This window comes from Carassius gibelio, chromosome A13 (genome assembly GCF_023724105.1).
Source record: "Carassius gibelio isolate Cgi1373 ecotype wild population from Czech Republic chromosome A13, carGib1.2-hapl.c, whole genome shotgun sequence".
NCBI lineage: Eukaryota > Metazoa > Chordata > Actinopteri > Cypriniformes > Cyprinidae > Carassius > Carassius gibelio.
In genome coordinates, this window is record NC_068383.1 from 7,907,172 (window position 1) to 7,919,805 (window position 12,634).

Here is a 12,634-nt window from a genome sequence, read left to right on the forward strand (position 1 = left end):
AAATGCAGCATATTTTTAGGACATATAATTTAATTTTTATTTAAAATGTTTGTAATATTTTTTGTACTACCTTGGTTTGTCTAAAAAAAAATCTATATATTTTAAAAGATAATTATGTAATTTTGTTTTAGTATTTCCACTACTATAATTAATGCATTGGGTATCATGAAATAAAAATAAACTTTTTATACGTTAATTAATCTTGGTTAATTTCTATATATATATATATATATATATATATATATATATATATATATATATATATATATATATATATATATATATATATTTTTTTTTTTTTTTTTTTTTTTTTTTACATTTCAAGTTGCATAAAGTAACATTAGGTAATTTATTATGAATTACCAATGAATAATTATAAATTAATATTAACCTAGATTAATAAACGCTGTTAAAATATTTTTCATTGTTAGTTTATGAGACTAAATGCATTAATGTTAACTAATTGAACCTTCTTCTAAATTGTTGGTAAAAATCAAATGAGAATCACCTTTGAGAATAATAAGAATGTAAACAGAGTAATGAGACTATTTGAAAAACCATTCTGAAAAACTTAATGGTCTTGATTTTGGGGTGAAATATGACCTGGAGACTAAACAAACAAGCTACATTCATAAGTCAATTATATTTTAATCTTACTAAATGTAGCATAAGAAGAACGGTGTTCCACAGCCTGTGTGATGGTAATATGTAGATGCTAATGTCTCATAAAGGTCTCTTTTAAAGGTATTAGACATGACCTTTTTCGTAAGGCCTTTAGTGAGGTTCTGAACTATCTCTTAGTCTGTGCTTTGCTGGATGGTGAGATTGTTTAGTCCTCATTACTCATATAGAGTATTTTTAAATCTAATTATATTGTGCCTCACCTGCTCCTTAGAAAGCCAAAATATGTCAAAACAAACACATCCAACCCGTGAGGGAATTATCCCATAATTCAACTCAGACTCGCATTTGTCACATTAATGCAATGATGTCAGTGTTGTTCTATTTCTGGTCAGCAGAGGTTTCAGTGCAATTTAACGGAAATATTTCATGCTTGTCCAGACTGTAAAAGGTTCATAACTTATACACCGTATGTAAGGAGCTTTGCTGATGATGTCAGCTTATAGTTAAAGCTGTGCTGAAGAATTGTCTGTTTGCTGTTTAAATGTATACCTGCCACTAGTATTAGTTTTTATTATTATTATTAAAAAATATAATTTAAAAATGTTACAGCTTTTTAATTTAAAAGTTTCTGCTCCAGTTATGGGGGATTACTGTGATAATTTTGTATTTGTAAGAAAAATTGTTGAAAAAATACTACCACAGTAATTCCTTAGTGGAATTTAATAAAACTACACACACTAAGATTTGCTTTGTTTTAGTCCCTGCTTGTCATTTTTACATTTAAGTCTAACAACATACAGTCTAAGTTATATGGCTACTTCTGAAACCTGATTGGTTAATGTCCAGTTAGTTATTCTGTGAAAGTAATAATGATAACTGGTTGAAAACAACTTGTTCAAGTGTTTTCGCTATGAATGGAAGGAGAGAGACAGGTCTATTATCTATTTTTATGCCTCTTTAATGAATATTAAATGGATATTCGATTACTTGCACCAAATGATGATCCAAGACTCTACTTGAAATGCTGATCTGAGATTTGACTTAGAGTCTTTAACTGATAATATTTTCTCTGAATATCACAAGATTTCAAATACCACAAGTTTAGAATACCTTTTTTTATTTTTTTTTATTTTACATCATCAATTTTAATCAGAATTTTACAATTAAATCTGAATCTTTTGAATCTGAATCCTGTCTAAACAATTTAATATGTAATTTATAATTAAGTGTTTGGTTTATATATATATATATATATATATATATATATATATATATATATATATATATATATATATATATATATATATATAAAAATGTGTATATATATATATATATATATATATATATATATATATATATATATATATATATATATATATATATATATATATATATAAATAAATGTATATATAAAGTGTAAAGTTAAAAATGCTATCTTTTTATATGAGTAAAGAGTTTTATTATGTATTGCATTTTAATAAGTCTAATAATACAATATTGTATAATTAATTTAATATAGTTTCTATTCATGTTTAATATATTTTAAATATTTAAAGTGTTACATTAACATTTGAGTGTGAATATTAAATATAAATATTATGAATGTGTGTGTGTATATATATATATATTTCATTATAATGTAAAATGTAATTTATAAATGTATCATAATTTAATCTAATGTAACAGTAAATTCATGAAACACAAAGAGGTTTATATTTTTAATTTAGCTTTTTGCATATTTAACTAAATTGATATTAACGTATAAACAAATAAATACTTAAATAGATATGTACACATACAGCATAAGGATTCTTTTTTTATAATTTTTTAAACCGTATACTGTTTTATTTTTTATTAACAATAACATGCAAAAATTGAGCACTGCATTAAAAACAATACAAAGTAAAAATGCACAAGTGTTCACAAATTATATAAACTGAAATATATATAGCATTCAATCAGAAAGTACAGCAAAGGTAATGCTTTTAATCATTATTATTACAAAAACTTGTAGAAACAGGGAAGCGAGACATGAATATATTCCTACAAAAAGCAATCATATTAATAACAACAGAAAACAAATATTCGGGATTTGCATATGTCAAATCACAGTATTATCGATACAGCAAAGGTTCTGGTTCTGAGTGGGTGATCCGGTCTTGTGACGTCATCACCCTTGCACCGGAGCAGGAAGTGCCGGCGGTCGGTGGGACTCTAAACAATCTACTGTTTTTGGTGCGCACTTTCATGCTTTACCGAGCAAACATGTGAGGAAACATTCTCCTGCCGAACCAGAATCCACCGAATCATACCCTAAATCAAACCCATGACGGCCGGGACACTCTAGAGGCGGCGGTGAGACTCATTTACCGGAGCAGAGATGAAGAAGGCACGGGGCTGCGGCATGCGGAGCGCCGTCGGGTTCCTCTCTCGCAGGGCGATCGGCGGACAGCCGCGGCTGAAGGAGGACTTCCAGCGGCGCAGACTGGCCGGCTGCTCCAGCCTCTATAAGAAGGACATGCTCGGTCACTTCGGCTGCGTCAACGCCATCGAGTTCTCAAACAATGGAGGCCAGTGGCTGGTGTCCGGTAAGATCCTCCGTTTCTGCACGCTGATCTTTCTCATGTGGGTCAGCGAGAGAAAGACCGACAGGAGTCTCTAACGTTGTATAGAATATACATGCAGAATAAAACATGCCAAGACGGGATTGCTTTGATAGCTTCAATTATTTGTCAGATTGTGCATGCAAGATTTATTTTTTTCTGGGCATTGCCAAAAAAGAAGTAATATAGAAGTATAAACGTGTTAAGGTGCAAAAAAAGTTTTTTACACAAAAAAACGAAACGACCAGAGTAATGTCATTCAAATGATATTATATTAAATAAGGTACATCCACATGAGATGACAATCAGTCTTCCTGAAAAAGCTTTCTTTTTCTTTTATTCTGCATGCATGCATTGGGTGGCCCTTTATGGGCGTAACCATGTTGACATCACGTGACCAGCCTTATCATGCAATTGACTAAAGTTACTAATAGTTTACTAAGTTGCTACTAAGAATAAACAATAAAGAAAATATCTACCATGCTGTAGTTCATATATAAAACTGCAAGACATTAAGCGCTAACTGCAAATGTATGACAGTCGCCACACTGGGAAAAAAAGTGCCTGTCATTGAGTAATGTTTATTAACTTCATCCATCCAGGCTTATATGTCTCCATATGAAATCCTTATTACTGGTGCTATTAGTATGAATAGGTGCTGGATAAACCTATATAAAACAAACTAAAAGCTCCTCTACCGTATATTGTATGTGCTTCAGACTGTAGTCTACCTCCATAGTTTCTGTCTGACTCTTTTTCTTGCTGACTCATTAATTGGTTGCAGCTGTTACTGATTCTTTTGGCTTCTCATTTTCATTCCTGCTTTTGAATGTCTTTTGTATGTTTTTGCACTTGCATATTTTCAGTTTTCTCATTTGGCATATACGGTGTGGTGAATGCGCAGATTTCCAGAGTGTTTCTGTGCTCATGGAAACCAGGAAATATTAGACAATTTTAAAATTGTGGTTTCAAGGCCGGGAAAGGTTTTTCTAGCGATACTTGTATTTTATCAGCTAGAATGCACTCTGTTTAAAATATTTTAACTCCAGTAATGACTAGAAAAGCAATGTAAATCCATGGGTCAAAACACTGAGAGAAGATTTTGAAGGGAGAATGTTTTGTTTTTTTCTATTTAAACAAGTTTGTACAAAAATGTAGATGAACTTTCACTTAGTTTCACTGTGAAACTAATTCCAAAACCCTGAAATTTCAGTTTCATTTTGCACATGAGAGCACATAAAATAGCAGTAGGATGCTGTTTTTTCAGATTTGCATGACAACAGGTGCTCAACTGGAAATCTACCTATTTAAATAAAATGTCAGGCTATACATTTTTTTTACCACTGTGTGTGGGATTTGAACCCACAACCTTTTTGCGCTGCTAATGCAATGCTTTACCACTGAGCTGCAGCAAGGTACTCTCTCAAATATAGTCTCACAATAATAGACCACCATTCATGAGTTTGTGGTTGATAAGAATTGTTTAATGTTTTTGAAAGAAATATCCTATGCTCATCAAGGTGCTCAGTTTCTTTCATTAGATATAAATGTTTTTTTTTTTGTTTGGCCCAAGAATTTTATTTATGGACAGAATTCATTGAGCAGATTTGCCATTCAAGTTTGTTACTCTCAGAGCTCTTTGCTAGTCTGCAGACTGTGCATTATTTTACAAACAATATAAAATAAAATAGCTTAGAATAAGACACCTTTTGTATTAAATCAGTGCAGGAGTATGAGAGGGCTATATGTGACCCTGCACCACAAAACCAGTATTAAGTACCAATTTTGAAGATTTATACCTAATCGGAAAGCTGAATGAATAAGCTTTCCATTGATGCATGGTTTATTAGGATCGGACAACTATTTGAAAATCTGTAATCTGAGGGTAAAAACGGAGAAAATCACTATTGAAGTTGTCCAAATTAATTCTCAGCAATGCATGTTACTAATCAAAAATTATGTTTTTATATATTAACAGTAGGAAATGTGCAAAATATCTTCATGGAACATGATCTTTACCTAATGTCCAAATGATTTTTGTCATAAAAGAAAAATAGATAATTTGTACCCATTCAATGTTTTTCTAGGCTATTGCTAAAAATATATCCCAGTGACTTATTTGGTTTTGTGGTCCAGGGTCACATAAGATTTTTTTGTTATCATGACCATGAGTTTCTGAACTGCTGTTGACTGTGTCTGTAAAGATTGCGTGCATATAACCGTACATTCATATCCTCAAGAGAGTGATGTTGAAACATTTCTCTGGTGAATCTATTAATGTCTTGTGTTGTAGGTGGAGATGACCGCAGGGTGCTGCTGTGGCACATGGAGAAAGCAATACACTCACGAGCCAAACCAATCAAGTTGAAGGGGGAGCACCTGTCCAACATCTTCTGCCTGGCATTTGACAGCACCAACAAACGTGTTTTCTCAGGAGGTAAAACAAGCAGCTGCTCAGATTCCTGATGCTGAAGCTGAAGCAGAAGCGAGATCAACTGTCTGATGTTTCTGTCTGTCACTGCAGGAAATGATGAGCAGGTGATTCTACATGATGTAGAACGTGGCGAGACGCTCAACGTCTTCTTGCATGATGACGCTGTGTATGGTCTGTCCGTCAGTCCGGTTAATGATAACGTCTTTGCCAGCTCCTCCGATGACGGCCGAGTTCTCATATGGGACACAAGAGAACCACCACATGGAGGTACACATTCAAAAGCATTTTTATTATGGCCCCTTTTTACTTTAATGACACATAAAGGATAATCATAGACTCTGTTGTTCAAAGGTTTGAGGTCGGTTATTTTTTTTGCAAATATTATTGTGATTTGAAAGAACTATTTTCTATTTGAATATATATTTAAAAACAAAAATTGATTCCAGTCATGGCAATGCTGAATGTTTAGCAACCATTACTTCAGTTTAAAATAAGTTATTCTAATATGCTAATTTGCTGCTCTGGAAACATTTCAGTGTTGTGCTGCTTAATATTTTCGTGAAACCATGATCAGGATTTTTCATGTGTTCTGGAACCTCAGTTTCATCTAAAGCCTGAACTGTTCTAGATCCTGTAACTCTAATTCTGTTGTGTTCTAGAACCGTTCTGCTTGGCCAACTACCCCTCAGCATTCCACAGCGTGATGTTTAACCCCGTAGAACCCCGTCTACTGGCCACTGCAAACTCTAAGGAGGGGGTGGGACTGTGGGACATCCGCAAACCCCGCAGGTGAGATGGAGATCTGTCCGAAATAAGCACACACATTCTATCACAGTCTATCTCACTTCTATCACACTTTAACTCTTTTCTTTCGAAGGCCAAAAGACATTGTCAAAAGAACGTTTGAGAGGGATTGAGAGAGGTTAAACATTTTTCAGTTTTCCAAAAAGAACTTCAAATTTTGATTTGTCTGACCACAGAACAGTTTTCCACTTTGCCACAGTCCATTTTAAATGAGCCTTGGCCCAGAGAAAACACCTGCGCTTCTGGATCATGTTTAGATATGGCTTCTTTTTTGACCTATAGAGTTTTAGCCGGCAACGGCGAATGGCACGGTGGATTCCTGTATGTATGTAATGCAATGCTGTCTAAGGGCCTGAAGATCCCGAGCATCCAGGATGGTTTTCCTGCCTTGACCCTTACACACAGAAATTGTTCCAGATTCTCTGAAGATATTATGCACTGTAGATGATGATAACATCTAACTCTTTGCAATTTTTCTCTGAGAAACTCCTTTCTGATATTACTCCAATATTTTTCGCCACAGCATTGGGGGAATTGGTGATCCTCTGACAATCTTGACTTCTGATAGACACTTCCACTCTTTTTTTTCACTCAGGCTCTTTTTATACCCAATCATGTTGCCAATTGACGTAATAAGTTGCAAATTGGTCCTCCAGCTTTTCCTTATATATACATTTAACTTTTCCGGCCTCTTATTGATAAAATAAATTTATTGCTATCTGTCCCAACTTTTTTGGAATATGTAGCTCTCATGAAATCAAAATGAGCCAATAGCTGGAATCACATTTCAAAATATCTCACTTTCAACATTTGATATGTTATCTATATTCTATTGTAAATAAAATATAAGTTTATGAGACTTGTAAATTATTCCATTCCTTTTTTACTCACAAATTGTAGTGTCCCAACTTTTTTGGAATCAGGTTTGTACCTCTGGCTGCAATTGGTTAAACAGCATCAGGTGTTCTAGAGAGCTGTGTTTATATGCTAAGCAAGAAAAACAAGGGTTGCTGAACTATGTCTAGTTAATGCTTGAACACTTGCTTCTGTCCAAATATGGCCTGCAATCATGCTGACAAGGCCAGCTTTATCATCATAGCTGTCTGCTCTACTGCCTGAGACCAGCAGAGGACAGCAGAGCTTGTGTAAAGATGTTCTCAGTTTGCTCACTATAAACATGATCTCCTGAAATAACACACATCTGAATGAAGATCTTTTAGAATAACCTGCTTTCTTCTGTGGTTGATGTCTGTCTCTCTCTCTGTCTCTTTCTGTGTTGTAGTTCTCTGTTGAGGTATGGAGGGAGTTTGTCTCTTCAGAGTGCCATGAGCGTGCGCTTTAACAGCATGGGGACGCAGCTGCTGGCTCTGCGCAGACGTCTGCCTCCCGTCCTGTACGAGCTCCACTCTCGTCTGCCCAGCTTCCAGTTTGATAACCAGGGCTACTTCAACTCCTGTACTATGAAAAGTTGCTGCTTTGCTGGAGACCATGATCAGGTTAGATAAACAGGATGCTCAAAACCTATGTATATACAGGCTGCATATTTGAAAAATGTAGAGTGAACAAATTACTAACTTAACCGGTCCCTTTAATATGTCCAGTAATGGGTAATAAAAAAGGTTTTTGTGTGGAAGTGTGTCAGTGGATTGTAGAGTGTGTGTGTTTTCAGGTATGTTCAGTGAGGGAATGTCTTGCTTTATCAGTGTTGAATCTAAAGCTCAGCAGATGCTCTTCTGTCTGTCTGCCTGCATTTGTGTGTGTGTGTGTGTGTTGGTCTCTTGGGTTGTTTGGATTTTTTTGTATGTTTGTCCAGCTGCTTCTGCTCTCTCTGTCTGACGTCTCCAGAACGATGGATTCTCCTCCCTAAATTCTCTCTAACATCTGAACAGCTCAGTGTGTTTCTGTTACTAAAAACTGTTTTCAGAAATTAAATAAATGTGTCTGAAAACCTCCTCTTGGGGACACATTTTTTGAAAAAAAATTAATATTCTATATTATTTATTAATACAATACCTTTTAAAAGTTTGGGGTCAATTTTATTCAAATAGTTTTAAATGAAGGCAAACTGTTAATACAATTAAAAATAACTGTCTTCAATTTGAATACATTTTCAGTGTCACATGATTTTTCAATGAATAAATTTTCAATGTCTTTTCAGTACATCTTGTCTGGCTCAGATGATTTTAACCTTTACATGTGGAGAATCCCCAACGACCCTGAAGCAGGTAAATACTCAAACCCAGACTAACCGTGTCTAATGTTGTTATTATTTATGGACTCCTTCTCTGTCTGTCTCGACAGGGGGTCCAGGTCAGGTGGTGAACAGGGCCTTTATGGTTCTGAAAGGTCATCGGTCAATCGTGAATCAGGTCCGCTTTAACCCTCACACCTACATGATTTGTTCCTCCGGGGTGGAGAAGGTCATTAAGGTTAGTTGTTACTCTTTTACAAACATCCTTCGTCCAAACGTTGTTCTTACTGTTAACTCTGCTATTTTCCATAATATAAAAGTGAATGGGGGTGGATGGTTGGATTTAAATGATTATTAAAGAAATGAGAATGGATTGTGTTTTAAAGTATTTAAGCTGGTGTTCACTGAAGCTCTCCAGGCTCAATTGTGACACCTCTGGTTCTCACATACTTAAAAAACAAACAAAAAAGCTAAATTAACAGAAGTAACAGAAATGAAAGAAATGGTCACATTAAATTAATCAAAAAGCAACAGTAAAGACATTTATATTGTTACAAAATAGTTCTACTTCAGATATATTTTCAAATAATAAAATGAATTCAGATGTTCATTCATTATATTCATTCATTAAGTCTTAGATGCTTACCGAGGCTGAAATACTGTAATTTATAATGACTGTTTTCTATTTGAATACATTTTAAAATGGAATTTATTCCTCTGGTGGCAAAGCTGTATTTTCAGCAGCCATTCAGTCTTCAGTTTCACGCGATCCTTCAGAAATCCTTCTAATATGCTGATTCTAATGCTCAAGAAAAAGATTTCTGAATGTTTCAATTCAAGATTCTTTGATGAAAAGTATATTTAAAAGAACAGCATTTATTTGAAATAGAAATCTTCTGTAATATTTTAAATGTCTTTACTGTCAGTTTTGATTCAGAATATTACAAAAGATTTCTATTACAAATAAATGCTGTTCTTTTAAATATACTTTTCATCAAAGAATCCTGATTAATATAAATATATAGTCACCTTGAAATTAGGAAAGAAGGTCCCTTGTAAAATGAATACCTGTGCCTTATAGAATGGGCCTAATTCACTCCCTTTCCCTCTCTCTCTGTAGGTATGGAGTCCGTATCAGCAGCCATATAGTGTTGGTGATCTGGAAGGCCTGGTGGAGGACAAGTCGCGCTCTCTTTACACTCATGAGGAATACATAAGCCTGGTCCTGAACAGTGGAAGTGGCCTGTCACATGATTACGTCAGCCAATCAGTGCAGGAAGACCCCCGGATGATGGCTTTCTTTGACTCGCTGGTCCGCCGCGAGATTGAGGGGTGGAGCTCGGACTCGGACAGTGATTTGAGCGAGGGTGCCATTCTACAGCTGCAAGCGAGAGCCCGACGGTCCACACACGCCACAAGATCTATGCCACGATCATCTGCCAATGTATCCGCCGCTCATCACAGCGACTCTGAACACTCCTCTTCATCTTCATTGGCCGGACAGGATGCCTCTGGGAGTGAGCGGAACGATCAGGATAGGACTGAGTCGCAAAGAAGCCGGACGAGGCCACGTGCATCTGCATTTCTGCTAGACCTTGTGAACGAGGATTCAGATTCCAGTGGGTTCTGGTTGGACCCGATGCCCCGTCCCAGATCTCCAAGTCCACATGAGAACTCTAGCCTTTCTAGCCACGCCTCCTCAGCAGGCCTGGCTTCCAGTTCTAGCTCCTCCCCCAGCTCATCTTCTAGCTCCTCCTCCAGCACAGACGGCGTCGATGAGGATCTGCGCAGGAGCAGGATGCGACAGCGAAACGCAGCCAGATGGAGACGCAACATGGGCCTTTCAGGAAGAGACTCCGCCCATAATCTTCACGGTGCAACAGATGCCTCCAACTATCCCAGCATTTCCATCCCTGATCAGTCATCACCCTCTTCATCCTCAGGTGACGAAGGTCGACCTTTCAGGAATCGTGGAAAAGAAAAACCAAGCGGACATGGCTCAAGTCCCACGCACTTAACTGACAGACAGATGCAGTCCAGATGTAGGAGCCGCTTCACTTCCTCTTTCTCAGGTGGTGACACGCTTGTGGAGAGGGCGAAATCTCGAGTGGGCTTTCTCGCAGACTCTGGTGAGGAACCAGAGCGAGGGAGAACTAGCGGGGAAGAGTTAAGTGCTTTGGAGGAAATAAACATGACTGTCAGCAGTCGCTCTACAGCGGCTGGGGTTAACGGACATCCACATGTAGATGAGAACCATGCAGACTCTATTCATCCAGAATGCTCTGGGACACAAAAAGAACTCAATAAGAACTCTGGCGACTCTAGGACCCAGGGGGAACACTCTGGAAGGGAGATCTCCAGTGTTTCTGGGAAACGGACTTGTTCGGACTCAGGAGATGAGGAGGATTCTCCGTCAGAGAAGAGGGCGAAAACTCACTGACTCAGAGTCGAACTTTTCTTTTAAGTTGTTTATCTTTGGACGCTTTTGATTTAGCCTTTTTGAACCAACTTCTCTTTTTCTCTTTACCTTATGTCTTGCATTCTGGGGTCACACCACAGTGATGACACTAAAAAAAAGATATTAGTGGTATTAATGTGTTTTTGCAAGAAAAAAATAACTGCAGTGCTTTTGGTTTCATAACATTTTAGTTCCATTGAACCTGTAACATTTATGTTTGGGGCTCTGGTTTGCTTTTGGGCTGTGAGAAGAAGAAAAGGCATTTTGAGCATACAAGGATGGCTGCTCTGAGTCTGTATCAGTGGAACTGGGGAGGGGGGGGGGTAGTGTTTCCGTGGTAACCTCATTGAGAAGCAGCTGTTTGAGTTCTGCATTAAAGTTCTGTTCCGGTGTTTCCATAGAAACCTTCTTGTTATGTCTCTTCTTCCTTATCGTCCACCATTGTAATCATCATCAAACAGGAAGTAGCCTGCTGTAATTTCTGGATGAGTGTTCTAGGATATTTTGATGTGAGAATGGTCACCATGGTGATGCATCAGTATCCGCTCTCCATCTGTCTAATGGAGCGGCTTGAAAGGCCAAGTGAAAGATTAATGAGAGCATAAATGATAATGTTGTAGGTCAGCACGGGGCTTGTTGTCTTAAACTCTTCCTCTACAGATGCTTGATTAATAGACTTTTGCAAATTCTACTAAATTGGGAGTTGAAACATCAATATTAAAGTGGGATTCAAAATTCTAGCGAGAGTTTATACTAAAAGGACACAAAATTTACCCAGAAGTCATTGCTCACTACCTCAGCACTGCACAAAGTTTGGCATCTGGATTGACTAAACAAACTACAATTTTTTGCATTAAACACAATTCATCTCAGATGTAGTTATTGTGTACTATATATTAAATTAGCAAAATATGCGACTTTGTTAACCAGGTAAGAAATATTGTGCATATAGAAAGATAACTAAATCACATTTATTTTCATATAGCCCTCAGTAGGGATGATTAATATTACTAATTTATGTTTTTATTTATATTCATTTAAACATATAATGTATGGTATCTATCTATCTATCTATCATTCAAGTTTTGTTTCGAAAGATGTTAATTCAGCAGGGATTGATAAAAAAAAAAAAAGTGCCAAAAATACTTTTTCGGTTACATGTTTTCTTTTTAGCATTCTATTCATAAATGAATCCTTACAAATATTTCCACAGGAATATTCCTTGGTGAGGGGTTGTGTGTGCGTGCGTGTGTGTGCGTCCGTGCGTGTATATACAGTACAGACCAAAAGTTTGGACACACCTTCTCATTCAAAGAGTTTTCTTTATTTTCATGACTATGAAAATTGTAGATTCACACTGAAGGCACACGTAACACGTGGAATTATATATGGAATTATATACATAACAAAAAAGTGCGAAACAACTGAAAATATGTCATATTCTAGGTTCTTCAAAGTAGCCACCTTTCGCTTTGATTACTGCTTTGCACACTCTTGGCCTTCTCTTGATGAGCTTCAAG

General features: G+C 36.5%; 1 protein-coding gene across 1 annotated transcript; it reads left to right on the plus strand.

Annotated features, from left to right (window-relative positions):
- The first annotated feature begins 2,580 nt into the window (after window positions 1-2,580).
- Window positions 2,581-11,518, plus strand: LOC128026022 (DDB1- and CUL4-associated factor 5-like). The gene is made up of 8 exons (XM_052612723.1): window positions 2,581-3,212; window positions 5,521-5,664; window positions 5,752-5,928; window positions 6,321-6,450; window positions 7,748-7,961; window positions 8,624-8,690; window positions 8,767-8,894; window positions 9,777-11,518. The coding sequence occupies exons 1-8, from the start codon at window positions 3,005-3,007 to the stop codon at window positions 11,094-11,096; spliced, it is 2,388 nt and encodes a 795-aa protein (XP_052468683.1). The 5' UTR covers window positions 2,581-3,004; the 3' UTR covers window positions 11,097-11,518.
- Window positions 11,519-12,634: the final 1,116 nt, after the last annotated feature.